Below are 18431 nucleotides of genomic sequence, written 5' to 3'. Positions count from 1 at the left end.
AGAGCCAACAGCCGGGAAGAGCTGCCAATTCCCGGGGATCCCGCGGCATGCCCAGGGGCTCTCCCCGCGCACGCCAGGCGCGCCGGCGAAGCAAGTCGAGCTCACAGGGTTTCTTTAAAATTATATACTTTATTTCCTCATACATGCAGCAAATAGAATAAAGAGTATATGCCCATCTAAAAGGAGGTCTTTATGAGAATCCTTGGACAAACACACAGCAGGTAGTCTAGGATGTAGAAAAGTCATCAAATACTTGCAGGTGAAATCAAATTCACAAACACAAACTGATCAACAATAAACATTTCCAATTTTTTTTACTTTGTTTCTAATTGCCAGTTTGAACGTGATCAGAAATAAACAGCTTGGATGACACTTCCATGCATGGAGCAAGATGCTTGCTGCGCCCTTGGCTCTTGCAGGCTCCGTGGCACGTCCGCCGCTGCAACGCAGAGAAGCCGCAGCGCTGGTCCGAGCTGGTCCACGCTCCAGATGTGAGCCCCGTCCTTTGAGCAGCTGTGGCTTTGCCCTCTGTGCTAAACATCACCCTGGGTCTCCATTTATGCTAGAGTTCCTGGGACTAACGATCATCAGAGCGTCTCTGCTGCCCGGCCCCTCTCTGATCGTCCCCTCTTTGAGACCCCCCTGCATGGGTTTGCTGCTACGCAAACTTGTGTTTATTTATTAGAGATCAAGTGGATAAACAACTACTTCTGTGGAGGCTTCCTTGGCACGGGAAGGGAGCTGCTCAGGTGTCCTGCCGGGGGAAGAGGACAGCAGCGGCAGAAGGTCGCCCGTGCCACGCGCGAAGGGCGTCCCGCGGGGGCCGGCCGTAGCCCAGACGGCACGCGCACCGCAGCCGCCGGACAGCAGCGCCAGAGCGGACCAGGGTTTCCGAGAAAACTGACCGGGCCTGTCCACGACCCTGCCAGCGCGCTGGGGACGGCCGGGGCCAAGCAACCGGGGATGCCGAGCCCCGTGCGCCGGCCCTGTGTCAGCTGCTGATTCACGGCATGGCACTTCTCCCGGTCCAGCCTCATTCCCATCGCTCCTCCGGTGCCCGCTGGCCCCGTGGCCCTGCTGCAGCGCCTGCCGTGCTGGGACACAACCCCAAAACCCCGTCCACCGACTCGGAGCCTTTCTTTCGCGAGACCAAAGCCGACCTCTCTGCAGCGGGCACTTTTCTAAAAGCAAGCGCTATTCCAGCAGGCCGGGGGGAGAGCCGGTTGCAGCGGATGGGGTACAGAGGGGAAGGATGCAGCCGTGCCGGGGCACGCGGCGGGCAGCGCTGCCCCTGCGCCCATGTCATGCCATGCCATCAGCGCCCGTGCCGTGCCATCAGCACCCATGCTGTGCCATCAGCAACCACACTGCACCGTGCAATTAGCACCCGCGCCGAGCCCTCAGCGCCCGCGCCGTGCCTGAGCGGCTCCCTGGACCCGTCTGCAGCAACGCGCAGCCCCTGGGCAAACAGCCCTTTTCTTTGCCCAAATTTCCGCGCGGCAGACTAGGGCTCACCGGGGAAGCACAGCCATTTAACAAGCCTGACATCCCCGCAGACGCGACCGCCTGCCTCCAGCGGGAAATCTTGGTGCTTTCCCCAGCACCAGACACCCAGGGACTGATCGTCTTCCTAAAGCGCTGCTTTTCCTACCTAATGGTAAAGCTTAAATCACCCGATTATGGCAAACGGAGCCAACCATTGCCACCTTGACCTTCCTCGGAAGAGCTCGCACCAGTCTCAGCAGCTGTGCGGGGCCATATCCCATTTTACAGGACTCCGCAGAGGAAACGGGCTACCTGGAAATAAGCCTTGAAACGGGAGCTGGGCAAGCGGCGCCTTGGGCAGCGTCAGAAACGCGGCAGCTCGAGGTCGGAGCCTGCACGGGCGAGCGCGGAGGCAACGGCCCCGGGCCTTCCCCGGGCTTTGGGTCTAGCCGTTGCTAAGCTCTGCCAGCAGCACGGATCTCAACCTGCAGCTATCGAAGACGTGCGCAAACGTCACTCATGCCATAGGACCTGCTCTCGCGGGCCAAGCGGAGCGCAGCCCCGTTTGCTTCCCAGGAGGCTCCCAGGAGAGATGCTGCCGGGGCGCTCAGCATTCAGGCACATCGCACTTCATGCAGAGGTGTCGCTCCAAGGTGCACACAGAAGTCCCAAACGAAAAGAGACACAGCTCCCTCCGCGGCAGTCCCCGTGCGGCACGTCACCGCCGAGGCCCCGCGGCGCCCGTCTCGAGAAGCCGCGTTACAGCGTGCTGGCCTTGCACAGACCGCGGGAGCATACTCAGATCTGAAGATACGGAAACTAAAACATTCACCAGTTAAGTAATACTAGTTCTGCAGCGACAGGTTTGAAAGTTACAGTAACACACATGCTCTGAACATCCACTGTGGTCTGCAGAAGATGGCAAGACGTCTCCTGGAACGTATGCGGGAGCTACGAGCACTCTCATCAAAAATTAAGTCAAACTCAAGTTTCCCTCTGGTCTTAGTCTGATGCGAAGTTTCCCATAACCCCCCTTATCAATCTGGCACAATTTGCAGTTTTTCTGGGTTGTGTTTGGTCTCCGCGAGCCCAGGTCAGTGCCTGAGCCAGGGACACGGCCCCCGGCTGCCAGCGCGCCCACGGCCCTGCCTGCGCTCGAGTCGGGGACAGGCCGGGAGCGCCGGGCTGCCTGCAAACCAGCGGGCCTGACCTCAGCCACTGGCTTCCAGCAGCCTTTTGTCCTTGATGAACCATTAACAGAAGAAAAGAATTTCAAAAGGTAGAGCCCGATGTTTATAAAAGACCCACAAACCAGGATTTCGTTTATAGGATTCCGCATGATTCATAAAATTCCACCCCCCTTTTTCCCTATATTCATGAAGTCATGTGTATTTACATTAGAATTGGTTCTGTTTCAAAAAATATATGCACGCTTTTTGCAAACCAACCAAGCTCCAGAACAGCGAGAGGAGCAGCAGCCGGTGTGACTGCAAGGACGCACGCGCTCGGCACGCATCCTGCTGCGAGCACGCGCGGCGCTCAGCCCGGCTCGCAACGCCGCCCGGCGCACTGCCTGCCCCGCCGCTGCAGGCAGGCACGGCCAAAGCGCGCGTTGAAAGCATCGGCTGGAATCCTCTTTCCTGATTCGGAATTTTTGAAATGATGCAGAAGGTCCGGGATTACTGAGCAATATCCCCAGGAATTCTGCCTAAAATCAGGTAAATCGAGATGCCTGTAAAATTCATGATTTTGAGCCTTTAAGATAATAGCAGAGGGTGTAAAGTATAAAAGTTTCCTTTAGAAATAGCCCTCAGTACAGCCCTTTTGTAGTGGGCATAGTTTCAGTTGCTAAATTGTAAACCGAGAATATAAATGTGTTTTGTTTTGGTAGAATATTAATATCCTTTACAGAGCTGCTAAATTTTGACAGTGTCTGTGAAAAAACAGGAGAAAGATTCATGAGAGTGCTGACATAGTATATCAAAACTGCAAACTGTTCCAGATGTTAAAAAAAAAATCCCACCTTTCACTTAGAAAAAGATTTGCTCTGATTTACAAGAATTGGAATGAAATTCATTTTGGAGTCTTAATGCCTGAGTAATAGGAGGAAATGTATTGAAACGCGCACGTTTACAGTAGGCTAAGGAGGAAGACAGCTTCAGTGAGCCAACCTGACTGTATATACAATGCCTTTAAAAATATAGGTATGTCTATAAGCAGACTTTTCCACACTGATCAAAAATATCCATGTCGTGAACAAAAGGCTCTTCTAAGACAAGTTCACAGTCATTGCAAGCTTCAGCACAACTGCTTAAAATATCAACCATGCTCAGCATTCAAAGGAAACAACTTGTGAATAACTAAGTTCACTGGAATTTCAGCATCTGATTTCAAAAATTACAAAGACTGTAGCAATTTGGTGTGTTTCTGTTTAAAAATGCTATTAGTCACCACCACCGAGAGCTCCTACAAGAATCACTGGCTGCTAACTCAACCCCAAGCATTCCCAGCTACGGAAACCAAGCTAGCACGTGACACATACATATAGGGGCCTCCTAAAACAAGCGGTCGTCATGTTTTCGATGAGGATATGTATGTATGCACTGCTAATCCTGGAAGACTAGTGTCGGTATTTACAGGGCGCTCTGGCGTTGCTGCCTGCGGCTAAACGTTAATGACAAATTCGGGGTTAGTGTAGGAGAATCCAGCAAACTCGTTCTGGTCCAAGTTCATGATGAAGAGCTTGTCGGTGGGCGTGAGCTCCACGGGCTGCCGGGTGAACTCCTTGTCGAAGTTGGAAGTGTCGCGTTTGTCCTTCTGTCAAACGGAAAGCACAGAGTTAAACCCGGCAGGCGGGAGCGCGCGAGAGCAACCCAGGCGGCGGCGGCGGCGGCCGGCATCGCACGCGGCGTACGTGACCTCTGCCTTCGCTTTTAAACACACCACAGACGGGGTTATGCCACGTCCAAACACTCAACAGCAGCCCCTGCACAGGAAAAGCGACCCAGTGCCACGAGGACGCTCGTCTGACTCGCTCTAAACATACACCCAGACAGGCGAAGGGACACGACGAGCGCACGGGACGCCACGGAGGGGTGCAGAGCTCCTGGGCCGAACGTCCCCGCCTCGCCTGGCCGCTGCGGGAGAGAGCAACAACAGGACACGTCTCGGCATGCACAACCATCGCTGCAAACACAGATTTGCAATACACAGGAAGAGAGAGCCTGGAGGAAGCAACATGCCTCAAAATGGGAGTAAACATTCAGTACAATTTCAAAATTTGCACAAAATAATCATCTGCAAGAGCTTCTTTTGCTTTAAGTCTGATTATTTTTGAAGTATGCTATGATATGGTATTGATCGACACAGTGTTTTATTGATTTGAGATGAGGATGTGATTTGCTCCAGGGCTGTAGATATAAAATATACAGTGGTTCAAAGCCCCAAACTCGAAGATTCCACATATGCAACCTTTTATCATTCTGATTTCATAAAAAGCCCAACTTTGCAGCTACATCCAAACCAAAGAAAAGTTCTCCTCTCAATCAGCACTGATAACCTGCCGTTAGCACTGCGGACCCGATCAGTCGGCAAAGCTGGGCCGTCCGAACGGCGAGCACGCCGCGGGTTGCCGCCGGCTGCTCCAGGCCCGTGCCGGCTGCGGGCGCTGCACCGCCTCGGCCGGCGGGGGAACCCGCAGCCCTGACGCCACCGTCAGCGCCCGTGGCACCATCTCCGGCAAGGGAAGCCTGTGGAGGGGAGACCTGCGCCCGGGAGCTGCCGGAGCCGCCCGGGAGTGGCACGGAGCCCCGAGGTCGGGCGCCGCTGGCAGCTCTTTACGCGGCTGTTGAAGCAAGGAGGAGACGAAGGACTTTCGGAATCTAGTCTTCAGCGCCTCTGTTTTCCGCTGCGGCACCGAGCCTCGGACACCCGGAGCCGCGCAGTCCTTCCTTGGCGTCGCTGGCCAGCAGCACCACCTCCGTCCCGCTCCGGCAGAGCCCCAGGCCCTCCGCGTCCTCCGGAGACGCTGCTCTTCGGGGGAAGGGGCCCGTGGGGACAGCTCCAAGGGCAAGAGCCCAGGGAAGAAGCCAGGAAGCCCACAGGCTCAGCCCTCGGCGCCTCTGATGGAGGATGAGGCGCCGCAGTCCCTGCTCCGCTCCCCAAAGCCAGCGGGGCAGGAAGAGGGGGAGCAGGAGCGGGAGCAGGCAGAGCAGGCAAAGGGAGCCCACCGCAGAGGCAGAGCTTTGCCGGGCCGAGGGGGAAGCAGCAGGAGACCTTGCCGAAACAGCGTCCGTCCCCGAAGGAGCGAGGTGCGCAGCCGCCTCTTCTGCCTTGCAGGAGCGCGCGAGGACAGCGCGGAAGCAGGAGCGCCCGCCGGCGAGGGCGGAAAGCGGTCTGGCTGGCTTCTCGCCTTGCGCTTCGTCCGAAACGGGCGGCAATTCGGTCTCCGTCGAAGCTGGCGAAGGAAGGGGAAATTCAGGGCTGCGAATGCCTCCAGCGAAGGGCCACGAGCTCCGGAGGCGGCGAGGAGCAGGGCAGGGCAGCGCCGCGTGCAGCGCCGTGCGCAGCGGCCGCGGGGCACCGGCTCCCGCCAGCCCCATCCTTGCTGCCATCCGGCGCCTTTCAGCAAAACCCCACAGAGCTCAAAACTGCGGGCGTTCGGCAGGAGCGGGTTTCCAGAGCCGGAAAGGAAACGTCGCACGCGTTCAGGAGAAGGGAGGTCCGCAGGAACCTGTCGTCCCTCTTTAGCCGAAGCTGCCAGTCGCTCCGAAGGGCTGTTCCTCAGGGAGCAGCAGGCAGGGCGAGGAGTCACCGGCGCACCATGCGCTGCCTCCCGGAGATGGCCGTGGCTTCCCGAAACCTTCAGCGCCTCCTGCAACCGTCCCTGTGCAAGACGCTTAGAGAGGGAAGTGAACGGCAGAGCTCTGCGCCCTCGGCGGTGCCCCCAGCTGGGGCCTTCCCGGCTTCTCCAGATCCTTCATCCTCCACGGGGAAGCAGAGACGCTGGATCCCTCTGCCCGGCCTGCGAGGGTAAGCACAGTGCTGGTGGAAGGACTCATCCTCGGGACACGCAGCCTCGGCTTTCTGCTCGGAGGACGCCTCCGGGCCTTCATGCGCCGCTTTGGGGACAGTCCGGCAGACGGAGGGGCCTGCGGTGCTCCCGGCCTCTCCGAGCCCGCAGCAATGCATTACTTACAAATAAATGTGGGTTTCTTTGACAATGATTTCTCACTTTTTATTTCATGATCAGTATTGGAAAAAAAATTGGCACATTACACCCGAAAGCAGATTGATACAAAGTGACAGCCCACGAACATCCGCAGAATAGTATAAAAGGAAGCTACACGATTGTTACTGTTGCAGGAGAACTTCACCCTTCCTGAAACTTTTCCTTTGATGCCAGAAATGAAACTTAGGCAATTTAAATATCTAGCGGCAATTCTTTTTTTAAGTAGGAATATTAGTTAAAACAGACTTCTTTACAAGCTTCATATCAGAATTCACAATACTGTTCAATGTTAAATAGCATCTCATTTGTGTTAATACCATTTTTGACACATTTAAAGCGCAAGTAACAAACTCAATTGCTTTGGCATTTGAAAAAAAGAAAAGGTTTTGATATGAAAAACAATGTTGCGTGATGTTTACTAGGGTGACCATGGATTTGAAAGCATTTACAACAGTTCTTTCAAATTTCCTGCTTATAACTGGATATGTTCCTTTTGATAAAAACGCTACTTACAAACTGCACAATCAGGAGAAATCTGTGTAAACAGCAGACGTGGCTTTTCTAATAACTTATTACTGCTCTGAAAGACCCAACGAAGAGAAACCGCACCTGACCAAATACGAGTGCGTACGAGTCCCAAGGAGGCATGAGGTTCTGTAGTGGCTTTAAACAAACAACACGTTAGAGCTACACAGGAAGCAAGAATCTGTATTTTAAGTCTCCTGATAAACTGTTTAGTTTTAGGAGGAGCTTACAGCCTTAGCTAGAAGCACCCGCACTGCAGGATGCACATTTACTTTGTAGGGAAAAGTTTAATAAAAATCACTTGCTTGCCACTAAAGCTAAGAAGGCTGCAGATGAAATGTTCATGATTGCATTAAAAGCCTAGAAAAATGGAAGAGCAGGAATCAAAGCACGTGCTTAAGAGATTTCTCCTAATTGTCCGGCCTGGACCTGCGTGCTGCTAGACGCACTCTCCATTTCACCTCTGTTAGCCAATAAATTGCTTTCATTTCCTACAAATAAAATTTGATAAAAACATATTTGTGGTACTTACTGCATATCACCTACCATTCAGGCATGCCCCAAATTACGTGAAGACACTTCTGGCTTTGAAATATGGTCACTCTAGTATTATTACTAAAGAAAAACCATGAATGCAACTTTTGCAATGGAAAATGTCACCACAACAGCAGTTGGGACTGGATGATAAAGATGCAGGAATGAGATCTACACAACTACTTAGCTCTTGGCTTCAGGTTTAAAAAACTCAGAGTTAACAAAGGAAAATCCTTCGAATTCTGACTGGTCAATGTTCCTGATGACTTCCTGGTCGGGAGGTGTTAAGACGGGTGGATGGCGAGTGAAAAACCGGTCGAAGTTTTCAGCATTGCGTCCACACTATGAGAGGGGAAAAAAAGAACGTATGGTGGGTGGAGAAACAAAGCAAACGGATGCGGTCTGCAGCAATCCCCTCCCATTCACACCTTGCAGAGCAGCTTATTTCAATGCAGCAAATGACAGAAAACAAAAAGGTGCAAAACACTTATGAATTTTGTTAATTGTAAGGCGATGTTTTCTCATGGAGTAGCCAGAGACTGACAAAAACCCTCTGGCTGCGGCATGGCAAGTAATTGCAGGAGAGGAATGAGATGGGAGGGCAATTACTTGCTGTCGTTTCCCTGCCTACGTGCGACACCGTACCTCGTCTCCGGCTGCGCCACGCACAGAGCAGTTCCTCCTCTGACAGACACCTAGGGCTTCACCCATCTACACGTGCTCCTCGTCACCCTTCCTCACCCAGGCACGGGAAGCTTTTGCCGTGCCCGGACTGCTCAGATGATTCTCCTCGCTCCTGCTCGAGGAGAGGGCCTCCCGCCTCGGCACGGCTCCTCCTGGTAAATCACCGCTGGCCGAACGCTTAATGCAGGCAATGTGGCACGTCTCACCTCCGAGACCCACGCTTCTCTCCCGCTCCTGAAGACACCAGGTAACCCCTGCTGCAGGTGGGGAAGAGCCCCAGAGGACCGGAGCGCTCCCTCCCGCCGCAAAGGCAGACCAGAGACCCCAAAGGTCCCGGCTGCCGGCCGCCACCGCGCCGGGGAGGAGGAGAACGCGGGGCCTGAGTGCCGCCTGCGAGAGCCAGACCCCACGGGAGCCGGCCGCGGCGGAGCGAGAGCCCGGGGCAGCGCTGAGCGCGGCGCTGGCTGCTCACGGCCTCTGCAGCGAGAGGGAGAGGCAGGAGCAGGGAGACGTGCCAAACGCTCTATTCAATTTTCTTTGCAATCAAAACACGGGGTCCTATAGCTACGGGTGCTGCAAGCGACTATTTAATATAATAATAACAGCAATTACTAACACCAGGTGGATACTGGGTTACTGCAGCAGGATGTGGGAATTTTCACTTGTCCATTAGAAGTGACACAGTTACAAACTGTGCTCAATTACTACCTATCACATGCATGTCACATCCTGCGGGAACCGCGTTAATGGCTTTGCTTCAGTGGCTGGTGAACTCTCTCTCTTATCGGAGCTGCCACACAAACAACGCTCTCCTGGCCCTACGTCCTCCGCGGAGCTGCGGAAGCCAGCACCTCGCAAGCCCTCGTTTCTCTTTTCTCCTTCCATTCCCCTATGGAGAACATACGCTTCAAGTGCTGGGACAATTTTTCCTGGTATTTAACTTTCATTTGCTGAGGAAACAGATTTACATTTTTAATAAACGTCAGACTAAACATAATAAAATATTAAAGACAAATACATGTAAATGCCAACATTTCCCAGTTCCTTCCTCTGCCAGAGAGGAGGTTTCAGGGAAGCCAATGCAAACATCCATCAGCCCTCCAATGTCATGTTCTTTTGGCAGCTCTTATTATGTTCTTATAGCAACCAAGTGAGATGCTTATTATCCCCAAACCTCTGAAAAGTTCAATGGATAATATCTGAGCTGATTTTAACTCTAGCTAAAGCAATGCTGGAAGCCTGCCTGTCCAGCCTGGGAGCCCACCTTCCACATCGCTGTGCCTCTCTCGTGGTTTGTAAGTCCTCGCCTTGAACCAACAGCCCGTTTCTAGTCTGGATTTGTCAGGCTGCTGCTCGTGAATGTGGAGCAGCCTTCCACATCGCGGCCTTCCAGGAACAACTTTTTGGAAATCCCAGGTTTAAAGCACAGAGCCCAAAATGAAAGAGGACTCTGCAAAGAGGGCAACAGTCCCTGCACCAGAAGACACAGAGCCCAGAACAAAAATCAATAATAAAACCCCAGTAAGGAAACGGATAGTGAAGATCCAAGTAAAACGTCTAGACCGTAGACGTGTGGCTTGTTGGCTGCTCTTTTCAAACAGCCCAAGTTCTTCTGCCTTACCGATCCCCGACTGCCCTTTGGACTCCAGCCCACAGCAATTCACCACATCTTTCCTACTGAACACTTCATTCCTGGGAGCAACGAGCGGACACAAACTACCTGGGATATGTCCACGTCCTGGGCAGGTGGATTCTTGGCACCACATTCAGAAGTGAAAACATCGACCTTTCGGGTATTTCCCCTCCCAGCTACCCCAGCTGTACCCCTGCTCCCAGTCTGCAGCTGATGCCTGATCCCAGGCTGTCACCCCTGCTGCGCTGGGAGCGGTTTGGAAAGCCCATCCCAGCCACACGCCCGGGACAGGGGTGCCAGCGCAGCGAAAGCCCCGAGTGCCTCCTCCGGAGAAGCACTTGCGGGGATTGCTTCGACAACCCAACTTATTTCCAGAAGCTTCAAAAGTTATTGAAAGATAATCCCCTCTCTAATGCAGCAAGACAGCTAGAAAGTTTGTAGATGTCCAGAAACTAAGGCAAGGAAATCGCAAGGTTATCTCCTGATGAGCTGACAATTCCCAGAATAAAGAGTTTGAACAATATCTATCACAGCTTCAGTTTCTCCGGGAAGAGCTGGTTGCTACTCCAGACCATGCAATCAAGCACAGCTTTAGATTCTTGCAAAAGGATGTTTTAGATGTTGGACATGTTAGCATCAGCTAAATGGCTGCCTGAAAGCCACCGCATTAGCATCAAAATAGAAAATAAATGCACAGAAATGAAGTTGCCAGCTCCACGAAGCCTGGAAGCTAAAATGATGAAACAAAGAGACATGGGCTTTTCTAGGCCACGTTGTCACTTGTCTGCCCTCTTAGCAGTGAAATAAAATAAACTATCAGTAAGACAACTGAGAAAGTCTGCAATGCTTAAGGTTATCGGTGCAGTCACACACGGCGTAGCAGGGTTTACCTGCTAATAAGCCGCTCACCTGCAGATTCTATCAACTCCCCATACACAGTTGAAGATTTACAGGGCTTTGAAAATATAGCTGTCATTGCCCATTAGCTTCACGAGAACTTGGTGGAGAGACGCAAGGCAGTTCACATGTGAAATGTCTGACAGCACCAGCCTTGTTTTTGCTATAAAGGAATGAGCTGTCTTAAAAAAAAAAAAAAAAATCTAAAGAACCAAAATCCATCATAAAGATTTAAAAACTAATCCTTGTGAAGTGCTTCCAGTTATTGGGATAAAAGGTACAAATGCATTTTTAATATGTATATTGGCAAGGAATAATTCTCACCGTAATGTTAGAAAGCAAGAATATTTGGATGGAAAATCTTTCAAGTTGCATCAAGTTTCACGTCCAGCTTTGGGAAGAGCTGGTTTTACTCCTGCAGACTTTCTGTTCCGATGCATAAGAACACTGCCCAGTCAACAATCCAAAATATCATACTCTCTTTCAGAGTTTTCACATGGATAAAATAAATACCATAAGAGCTGGAAATTGTCTCCGGGTCTATGGAGGACATATGCAACCCCAAACACGAAGTTTCGAGGCTGTTACCATGCATCTGTGCTGCCTTGTTAAGGCAGCAATAGCCGAAATGACCTTGGAGAGCTGCTGCACCGCATATTTTATACCCGTGCTCTGCCTCCAGCGTCCACGTTCTTCGTGGAACCAAACTCAACTCTTATCCACTGCGTGGCCGAGCCACGACGAAGGCTCCAGCCGCCCCTCGAGGCTGGGGGCAGCTCTCAGCCGGGTGCTGCTGCTGGACCGGGCACGTGGCAGCCCTGGGGCACCACTGCTGACCCGGTCCCAACCAATACTTGGCAATTGGAAACTCGGCAATTTTTTCCAGTGGCCAAGGACCAACACTGCTGGCATTTCTGAAGCAAGGTCCAGCCCACATTCACGACGAGAGAGAGGAAGGAGGACTCATACTGCTCCAGCCTGCAAATGGTTGCTATCTGCAGGAGCACCATCTTTTACAGCTTCTAAAATTAAGCTCCTCTTTAAAGGATGGGAGACATCCTGTTCGAATTTTTACGTTTATCTAAAGCCATGTTGTGAAAAATCCGCCTCATTTTAGTACTATATTAATGTACAGGCATCACTCCATCCTGAACGGAGAAAGGGGGAGGGTGGGAATTTATCTTACATAAATCCCCAACGTGTCCTGTCTAATATTTATAGCCAGCACAGAATGACTTTTTTGCAGCTGCAGAAATAAAACTGTCAGCTTAGAAGATAGCCTTTTTATTTTATCAGTTTCTAGCTTGATTTCAAATAGAGACAAAAGGCATAATAAAATATTTTCCATTGATCCCCGAGATGCAATCAAAGATCATAAAAAGCCGACAATGGCTATTTTCGTGCTGAGACAGAGTCTTCTCCGTTCTCAAAGATGAGGAGAGGCAGAGGGCTGAACGTGCCCTCGTTTCCTCCGTTTTTGGCCGAGGCGGCTGCCACAGCCACCAGCCCTTGGGGCTTGCAGGGAGATCTCCCAAGCGCGCGCATAATTCCCTTTTTGCCGGTCAGGTCCCCAGCTCTTTTTCCAAGCTCACGCGAAGCAGGGAAGAACCTCAGCTGGGCTGAACTGTGCAGACTCGACTGATTTCACCATTCTGCCAGCTGCTGCCCTGCGCAGCGAGACGTGGCTTGCAAGGAAGGGACCAAAAGCAGAAGGAGGGCGAGCGGCATCGGCCGACCCGCGAGCGCCCGCCGGGAGCCACCACCTGCGCGGGAGCTGCTCCGAAAGAGGTTCAGAAAAGGGCCTTCAACGCTAATTCACCTCACTCTTCTGTCTGCACTTCTGTGCAAATAATACCCATCACAGCTACAAGCAAGTAGGCAAGCACTGTCTGGAGCTGCCAGATTTCATTTCACAGCTGTTCCCTGGTTTTTCTCCCTTTCCAAGTGCTCCGGAGCCTTCTGCAGCGAGGCGGGGCAGCGCGGCCGCCTCCAGCCCACCTTGCTCCGTGCACAGAGGAGGTTCCCGGCGCACCGGGATGAACGGCGAGCACTCGTCCCCCTCGGCTCGACCTCCTCCGGCTGCGCCCCTTGGGAAGCCTCTTTGTGCGGAATAAGGGGCCGGAGGAAATAAAGCGACAGCCAGGACTGTGGGTTGAGGTTGTCCACGCGGCATCTGGGAATGCCGCAAGCGGCAGGAGAGGCGAAGGCTGCGCCCTGCCGGAGGAAGCAGGCTCACGTGGCAGAGGGAGGCGCGGGGCCGACGAGCCCGCCGGCAGCTCCGCAGGGGCTCGGCGCTGGGCTGAGAGAGGAGCGCGGGGAGGTGGTTTCCCAGCGCCCCCGGCGATTACAAAGACGGTGCAAATCGCAGCCCCTCAGGCCAAGCGGCGGCGATGCCTTCAGTGACCAATGCCCCGTTCAGGCTGGGAGCTTCTCAGGTGAGCATGGGATTAAAGTACGTAATCCTCTGTCTGGAGCAGAAAGATAAAAGCTAATATTTAAAACACAGTTTAATTGTAAAGACGGACTTGGGGTCAGATTTCCGAAGGTGCTGATGCAGAAAGGTGCTGGGGGATGTTTCAGAGGGAGACAGGCATCTCACGGGCCACTGTAACGCTCCTTGCGCTGCCGCTGCTGCTTCGCATTAAAAATCTGGCTCTTCGCCACTTGAGGAAGGATTATGGCTCTTAAATACTTCTGGAAATAGAAGACTCATGTTTAGGGAAATGTGGTTCACTACATGAAAGTGGGAACGCGCTAGGGGGCCTTTTGCATTGGTGGGGAGGAGGGGGGAATGATGGCACGCTTCCGGGCCGTAAACGCCTGGTTAACGATCACGGACCCCAATTCAGCACGCTCGAGCACACGTTAATCCTTGTTTCGTGCAAAGGCCAGGAGCAGTTGCCGAAATGTTTTTCTGATGTAAGATCCTGGCTTTCACGTCTCTCCTATGAACAAAGACAAGTTTCTTCCCAATATACTGAAAATATTGACTGAATATTCGGACCGAAATCTCAAGGAAAGTCTTTCTGGGACACTGAGGCTTCCCTCGCTGCACAGCTACGAAAGGAAATCTCGGCTTGACTGTCAGGAGAGATGCTTAACCTTAACGCATTCAGCGCTCTGCCGTTTCCACTGCAGCACCGACCCCTTCCTCGCGCGCCGCCCCGCCGCACGCTGGCCCCCGCCGGGCCCCGAAACCCGCTCTGGCCGCTTACACGAACACCTGCGCCCATCCCACAAGAGCTGGAACTAAAGCCACAAAAATGCACAGGCAGGAGAACCAGAACACTTTCAAAATCCGCTCTATAAATGGCATTCCAATACTAATTAATTCAAAGCAATTACAGGAAAGTCTAATTTTTGCAATTAAAATTTATTAGATTAAAAGCAATTTTTAAACCACTGTCCCGTTGTGAGCAATCCTGTGCTCTGCCTTGTGAATTCAACGCTTTCAAAATGAGGAGACTTTTCAAATCACTAGTCTTTATGTAAAGTAAAGGAGTAATTAGATACCAAAAACAATAATTATCTCAACGAGAGACAGAGAGCGCGTGCTAGTGTAAATACACTTCCCAGGGTAAACGCAGGCCCATGCAAGGAATTGTTATGCGCATAAGAAACCTAGGAGCAGCCAAGCACAGCCCCATGTCAGAACCGCCGAGCTTCTGCATACCAAAGACAGCCCAGACCTCGATCTGTCTTGTTACCGTCTCTGTGATAAAGGTTAATCAAATATAAGCCGTGACCCAACACACGAGATCATGGGGATTTATCCTCAGCTCAGTGCATGCAACACTCAAGTCAGGCAGAGGGCTGAACAGTCCATTTTTCCGCCGGTTTAAAATTAAGGAGTTTTCTGGGGAGTGATGCAAAGCCCCTACTGCTAGCCGGATACCGGGAAGGCAAAGAAAGCCTTCGCTTGTCCCCAGGCTCGCTATCTGCACATTTGTTGCAAAACGAAGAGAACGGGGCAAAAACCCTGCGGGCGCTGCACAAGGGAGAACCAGCAAAGACGAGCGTGCGGGGAGCTGCGTGCAGAGAGGGACGGTGCCTCCCGGGAGAGGGGCAGCGACGCACACGGGCGCCCAGGGCAGCGCCGCGGGGCTGGGGGCTCCCCCGGTCCTTGCTTCAGTTTCCAGTGCCAGCCCGGCCACAAGAGCCACATGCGCAACAGGAGATGTTACGGCACTTGAACAATGAGCAAATACGAATTTACGATACTTTTTGATATGCAAAACTAGTTCACATGGTGCTTAACAAGATCTGAACTGCTCTCTGCTAACCTCTAATTTGCGTTCAGCTGGCTGAACTGCTCAGGCTCTGCGAAGCGCCCGCGGACAGGGAGACTTTGTGCATCCTGTGAGCAGATACCGAGCCCTCAACGTTTGCAAACTATTCCGTATTCCGCAACCTTAACTTACAAGCAACTCCTTGCAGCCTCATCTTTATAGAAGCCGATTTAGAAAGAAGAGTTCAGCTACGGCAAAGAGCTACGCTAGCACGTTTCACTGCATGCAAGAGAGAAAACCGAGCAGGCGCTAGAGCCCCTGCATGACCGGCTAGAGGTCAGAAGCCGCCGGCAAAGCCTTTCCTCGTGACCCATCCCAAATACATTTTAAAGTCGCACAAACCCAGATTCTCACTTCCGTGCTGCTCTGATCTGCTCTCACAGATGGCATGAAAGGAGCAGTATTTTCCAGCACAGAGGCAGAGCTGCTGAAATATCAGCTATCAGCAGGTACCTGAGTTGTCTTAATCCTGCCTAAATCCTACATCAACTGTACCTGCCTTTCTATTAATCTTCCCGTCTTATCAAATGTTAAATTTTTTCCCAACACCAGCTGTTAGGTGAAAAGCAACAGACAATAGCTTACCATCCTCTGCTCCAAGGTCGGTGATCAAAAGGATTTTTAAAGAAATAAGACATTTAAAGCAGGACAAAATTTGCATATTTTAAACACGAAAACAGTAAGAAAGTGTTTTGACAGAATTCAACTTTTTAAACTGTAAAGAACAAACAAGCAAGCAAACAACAAATAACACTACGTTTTAACGCAGAGGTGAGGAAAAAAGCAGCAGTTATCAGTTCCAGGAGAAACGGACTCTCACAAAATAAGGGAACAACTCGGAGGCGGTGGTGCTGCGCTCGCTGCTGACGCCCGGCCCCAGGCCAGCGCGGGCACCGCCGGCGGCACCGTCTGCCCAGCACCTTCCCGCCCGGGCGAGCGGTCACGGACTCACCTCTGCTGCCATTTCTGAGCATCGTTTCTACAACAGCTGGATCCCATCGGAAGCAATCGAATCACGGTGCGTACAAACAGCCTCCAAAGGCTTTTGCGCCCTTTTACTTTAAAATTAAAGTTAACGCCTTCCCAGTAACGCCCTTCCTACGTGGTCTGTGACTTGACGACCCCATTCCTTCTCGGGGCAAGCAATGCGGGCAGCAATTCAGACCGCCACGAACTGCTTGCCAGCTCCCCGGACCTCAGCGTCTCCGATACGGGCAGGGAGAAGGGACATTTTCCTCTTTGCTAACACAGAGCGGAGCCCAAGGGCACAGCAGCAGCTCCTGGGCCACGGGCGTTCAAGTGCAAGGCTCCGAGCACAGCGGCCCCTTAGTCTCCCGCAAAGGCATCGCCGTGCAGGAGTTAAGCTTGCAAAGATATGTATCGGCAATTTTAGAATCATGGAATTAAAATACGGGGTGAAAAACCAGCGTGCTCCTGGGCTCCTCGTGTCCCCAAAGAGCGGGATAACTCAGCAGGACTATCCAGAGGCACCGTCACCCCGCTTTCGGGGAGAGGAGGTGGCAGGCGCGCGCGGGGCAGCTGTCGGAGCTGGGGAGAGCACCGGACCTCCCGCCTCCCTTCCCGGGCGGCAGCTGCTCGCTCGTCCGTCCGTCCTGCACGACGGGAGGCAGGAGGAGGCCGCCGCGAGGCCCCGCTAACGGGCAGCTTGTTCGTGTCTGACCAGCCAAGCAAGGAGCTGCAGAAGGGAAGAGGCTGCTAGAGCACAGCGGCAGCGAGACAGAGGAGAGCTGGAAGAGGCAAACACCACATTAACGGGCCCCCGCTGTGCCCCTTCTCCGAAGGTGGAGCTTTTCCAAGCACTGAGGGGGATCCCTTCAAAAGAACGTGTTCACTGTAAAAACAGGGGAAAAGCAGAGGTGTCCAAGGTTTATAGGCAGTGGGGCAGGGAAAAACTCAGTTAAATACACGCAGCCTCTCTGATCCTTGAGTCATGATCCACGATGGATTAAGAGAGCAAGCAGTGTCCCCACCGTGATCACCGGGGACAAATATCAGTATCAGCCATGTGAACTGGACCGAACTTTGGGTTCACGATTTCCTGCAAAGCTTCAGTGCCCAAGCTGGGGCACGGCAGCTAACGGCTGCAGGAGATGGAGGCAGGAATAAGCTCGTGCCTTATGGAGCTAGACCGCTGCGGAGGGGCTCGGACACGTCCCCGGCCCTGTCAGTCCCAGCAGCGGCAAAGAGAGACGGAGAAAACCAGGGAGATGCTCCCCCATCTCTGAGCGTCCGTGGTCACTGCCTGTGCATCCTCCTTGGGAAGGGCCGGGAGCCCTCGGATGGGGAAACGCAGCTCGGGGCCGTGCAGGGAAGGCAGCGCTGGGCGGCGTGCAGGCTAACGCCCTGACGCTTCTTCGCCACGCTGCTGGTCCGCGCCAGGCAGCGAAACCCGCTTTGTGGTCCAGGCCACCGCAAAGACGCTGGGCCAGAGAGCAGTCAAGCACTGCCGTCTTTTTTGAGGAATAGCTTTCAGACTATTCCTACCGCCCCTCAGTTTCACTGCTGGCAGCTCTCCTCCCCTTCACAGCCATGTGCTCCGCGTTCCCTGCACTCCCCGGCACAGACAGCATCTCCCGCGTTGGTAAAACCCATCTCAAAGAAATGCAGACGTAACACAAAAAATCCTTGTTCTCCTTATTGCAGAATTCCTCTCCATTTTCACACTCACACCCATCAGGTTCCAGCCTTCCATGAGTTTACCTTGGAGAGAAACTGTTGGGTGAAATATAGCTTCATTACCAATTCAGACAGACTAGATTGCTGAGCTAGATGTTAAAATACGGCTTTGAGAAACAGAGGCCTGTTCAGCTTAAGAAGAAGGGGAAAAAAACCCAGAAAGCCTGACCCATGGGATAACAAATCGGCAAATATCGTAATGCAATTACACCCTTGGTGCAAACACGCGGTGTTTCCACCCCTCTGAGTCTGAGGAGGAGACAAGGTGCCCAAGAGGCAGCACGAGTTGTTCTTCCAGGATTGTTGCTTGATATGTGCCGGATTTATGGACAAGCAATCTCCTGAACAGATCAAGTACATGATACATCCCCCCGTGGGTACGAAGAGCAGCATCTGCACATACGCTTGTGTGCGCGTGCACCCACGAGCCTGAGTGGGAGCGAATGTGCAAGAGAGA

The 18431-nt window shown here is 52.6% G+C and overlaps 1 protein-coding gene across 1 annotated transcript in view; it reads right to left on the bottom strand.

The window, feature by feature from the left end:
- Nucleotides 1-6695: 6695 nt before the first annotated feature.
- PRKCB (protein kinase C beta) overlaps nt 6696-18431 on the bottom strand; it is a 137553-nt gene continuing 125817 nt past the window's right edge. The window contains exon 17 of the mRNA XM_067306271.1: nt 6696-8116. Within this exon, the coding sequence (XP_067162372.1) occupies nt 7958-8116 (159 nt within the window). The 3' untranslated portion in view covers nt 6696-7957. The remainder of the gene's footprint in view (nt 8117-18431) is intronic.

This window comes from Apteryx mantelli, chromosome 16 (assembly GCF_036417845.1).
Source record: "Apteryx mantelli isolate bAptMan1 chromosome 16, bAptMan1.hap1, whole genome shotgun sequence".
In the NCBI taxonomy this organism is placed as follows: domain Eukaryota; kingdom Metazoa; phylum Chordata; class Aves; order Apterygiformes; family Apterygidae; genus Apteryx; species Apteryx mantelli.
Note: the sequence above shows the minus strand (reverse complement) of the source record. Positions and strands in the feature narration are given on the sequence as shown.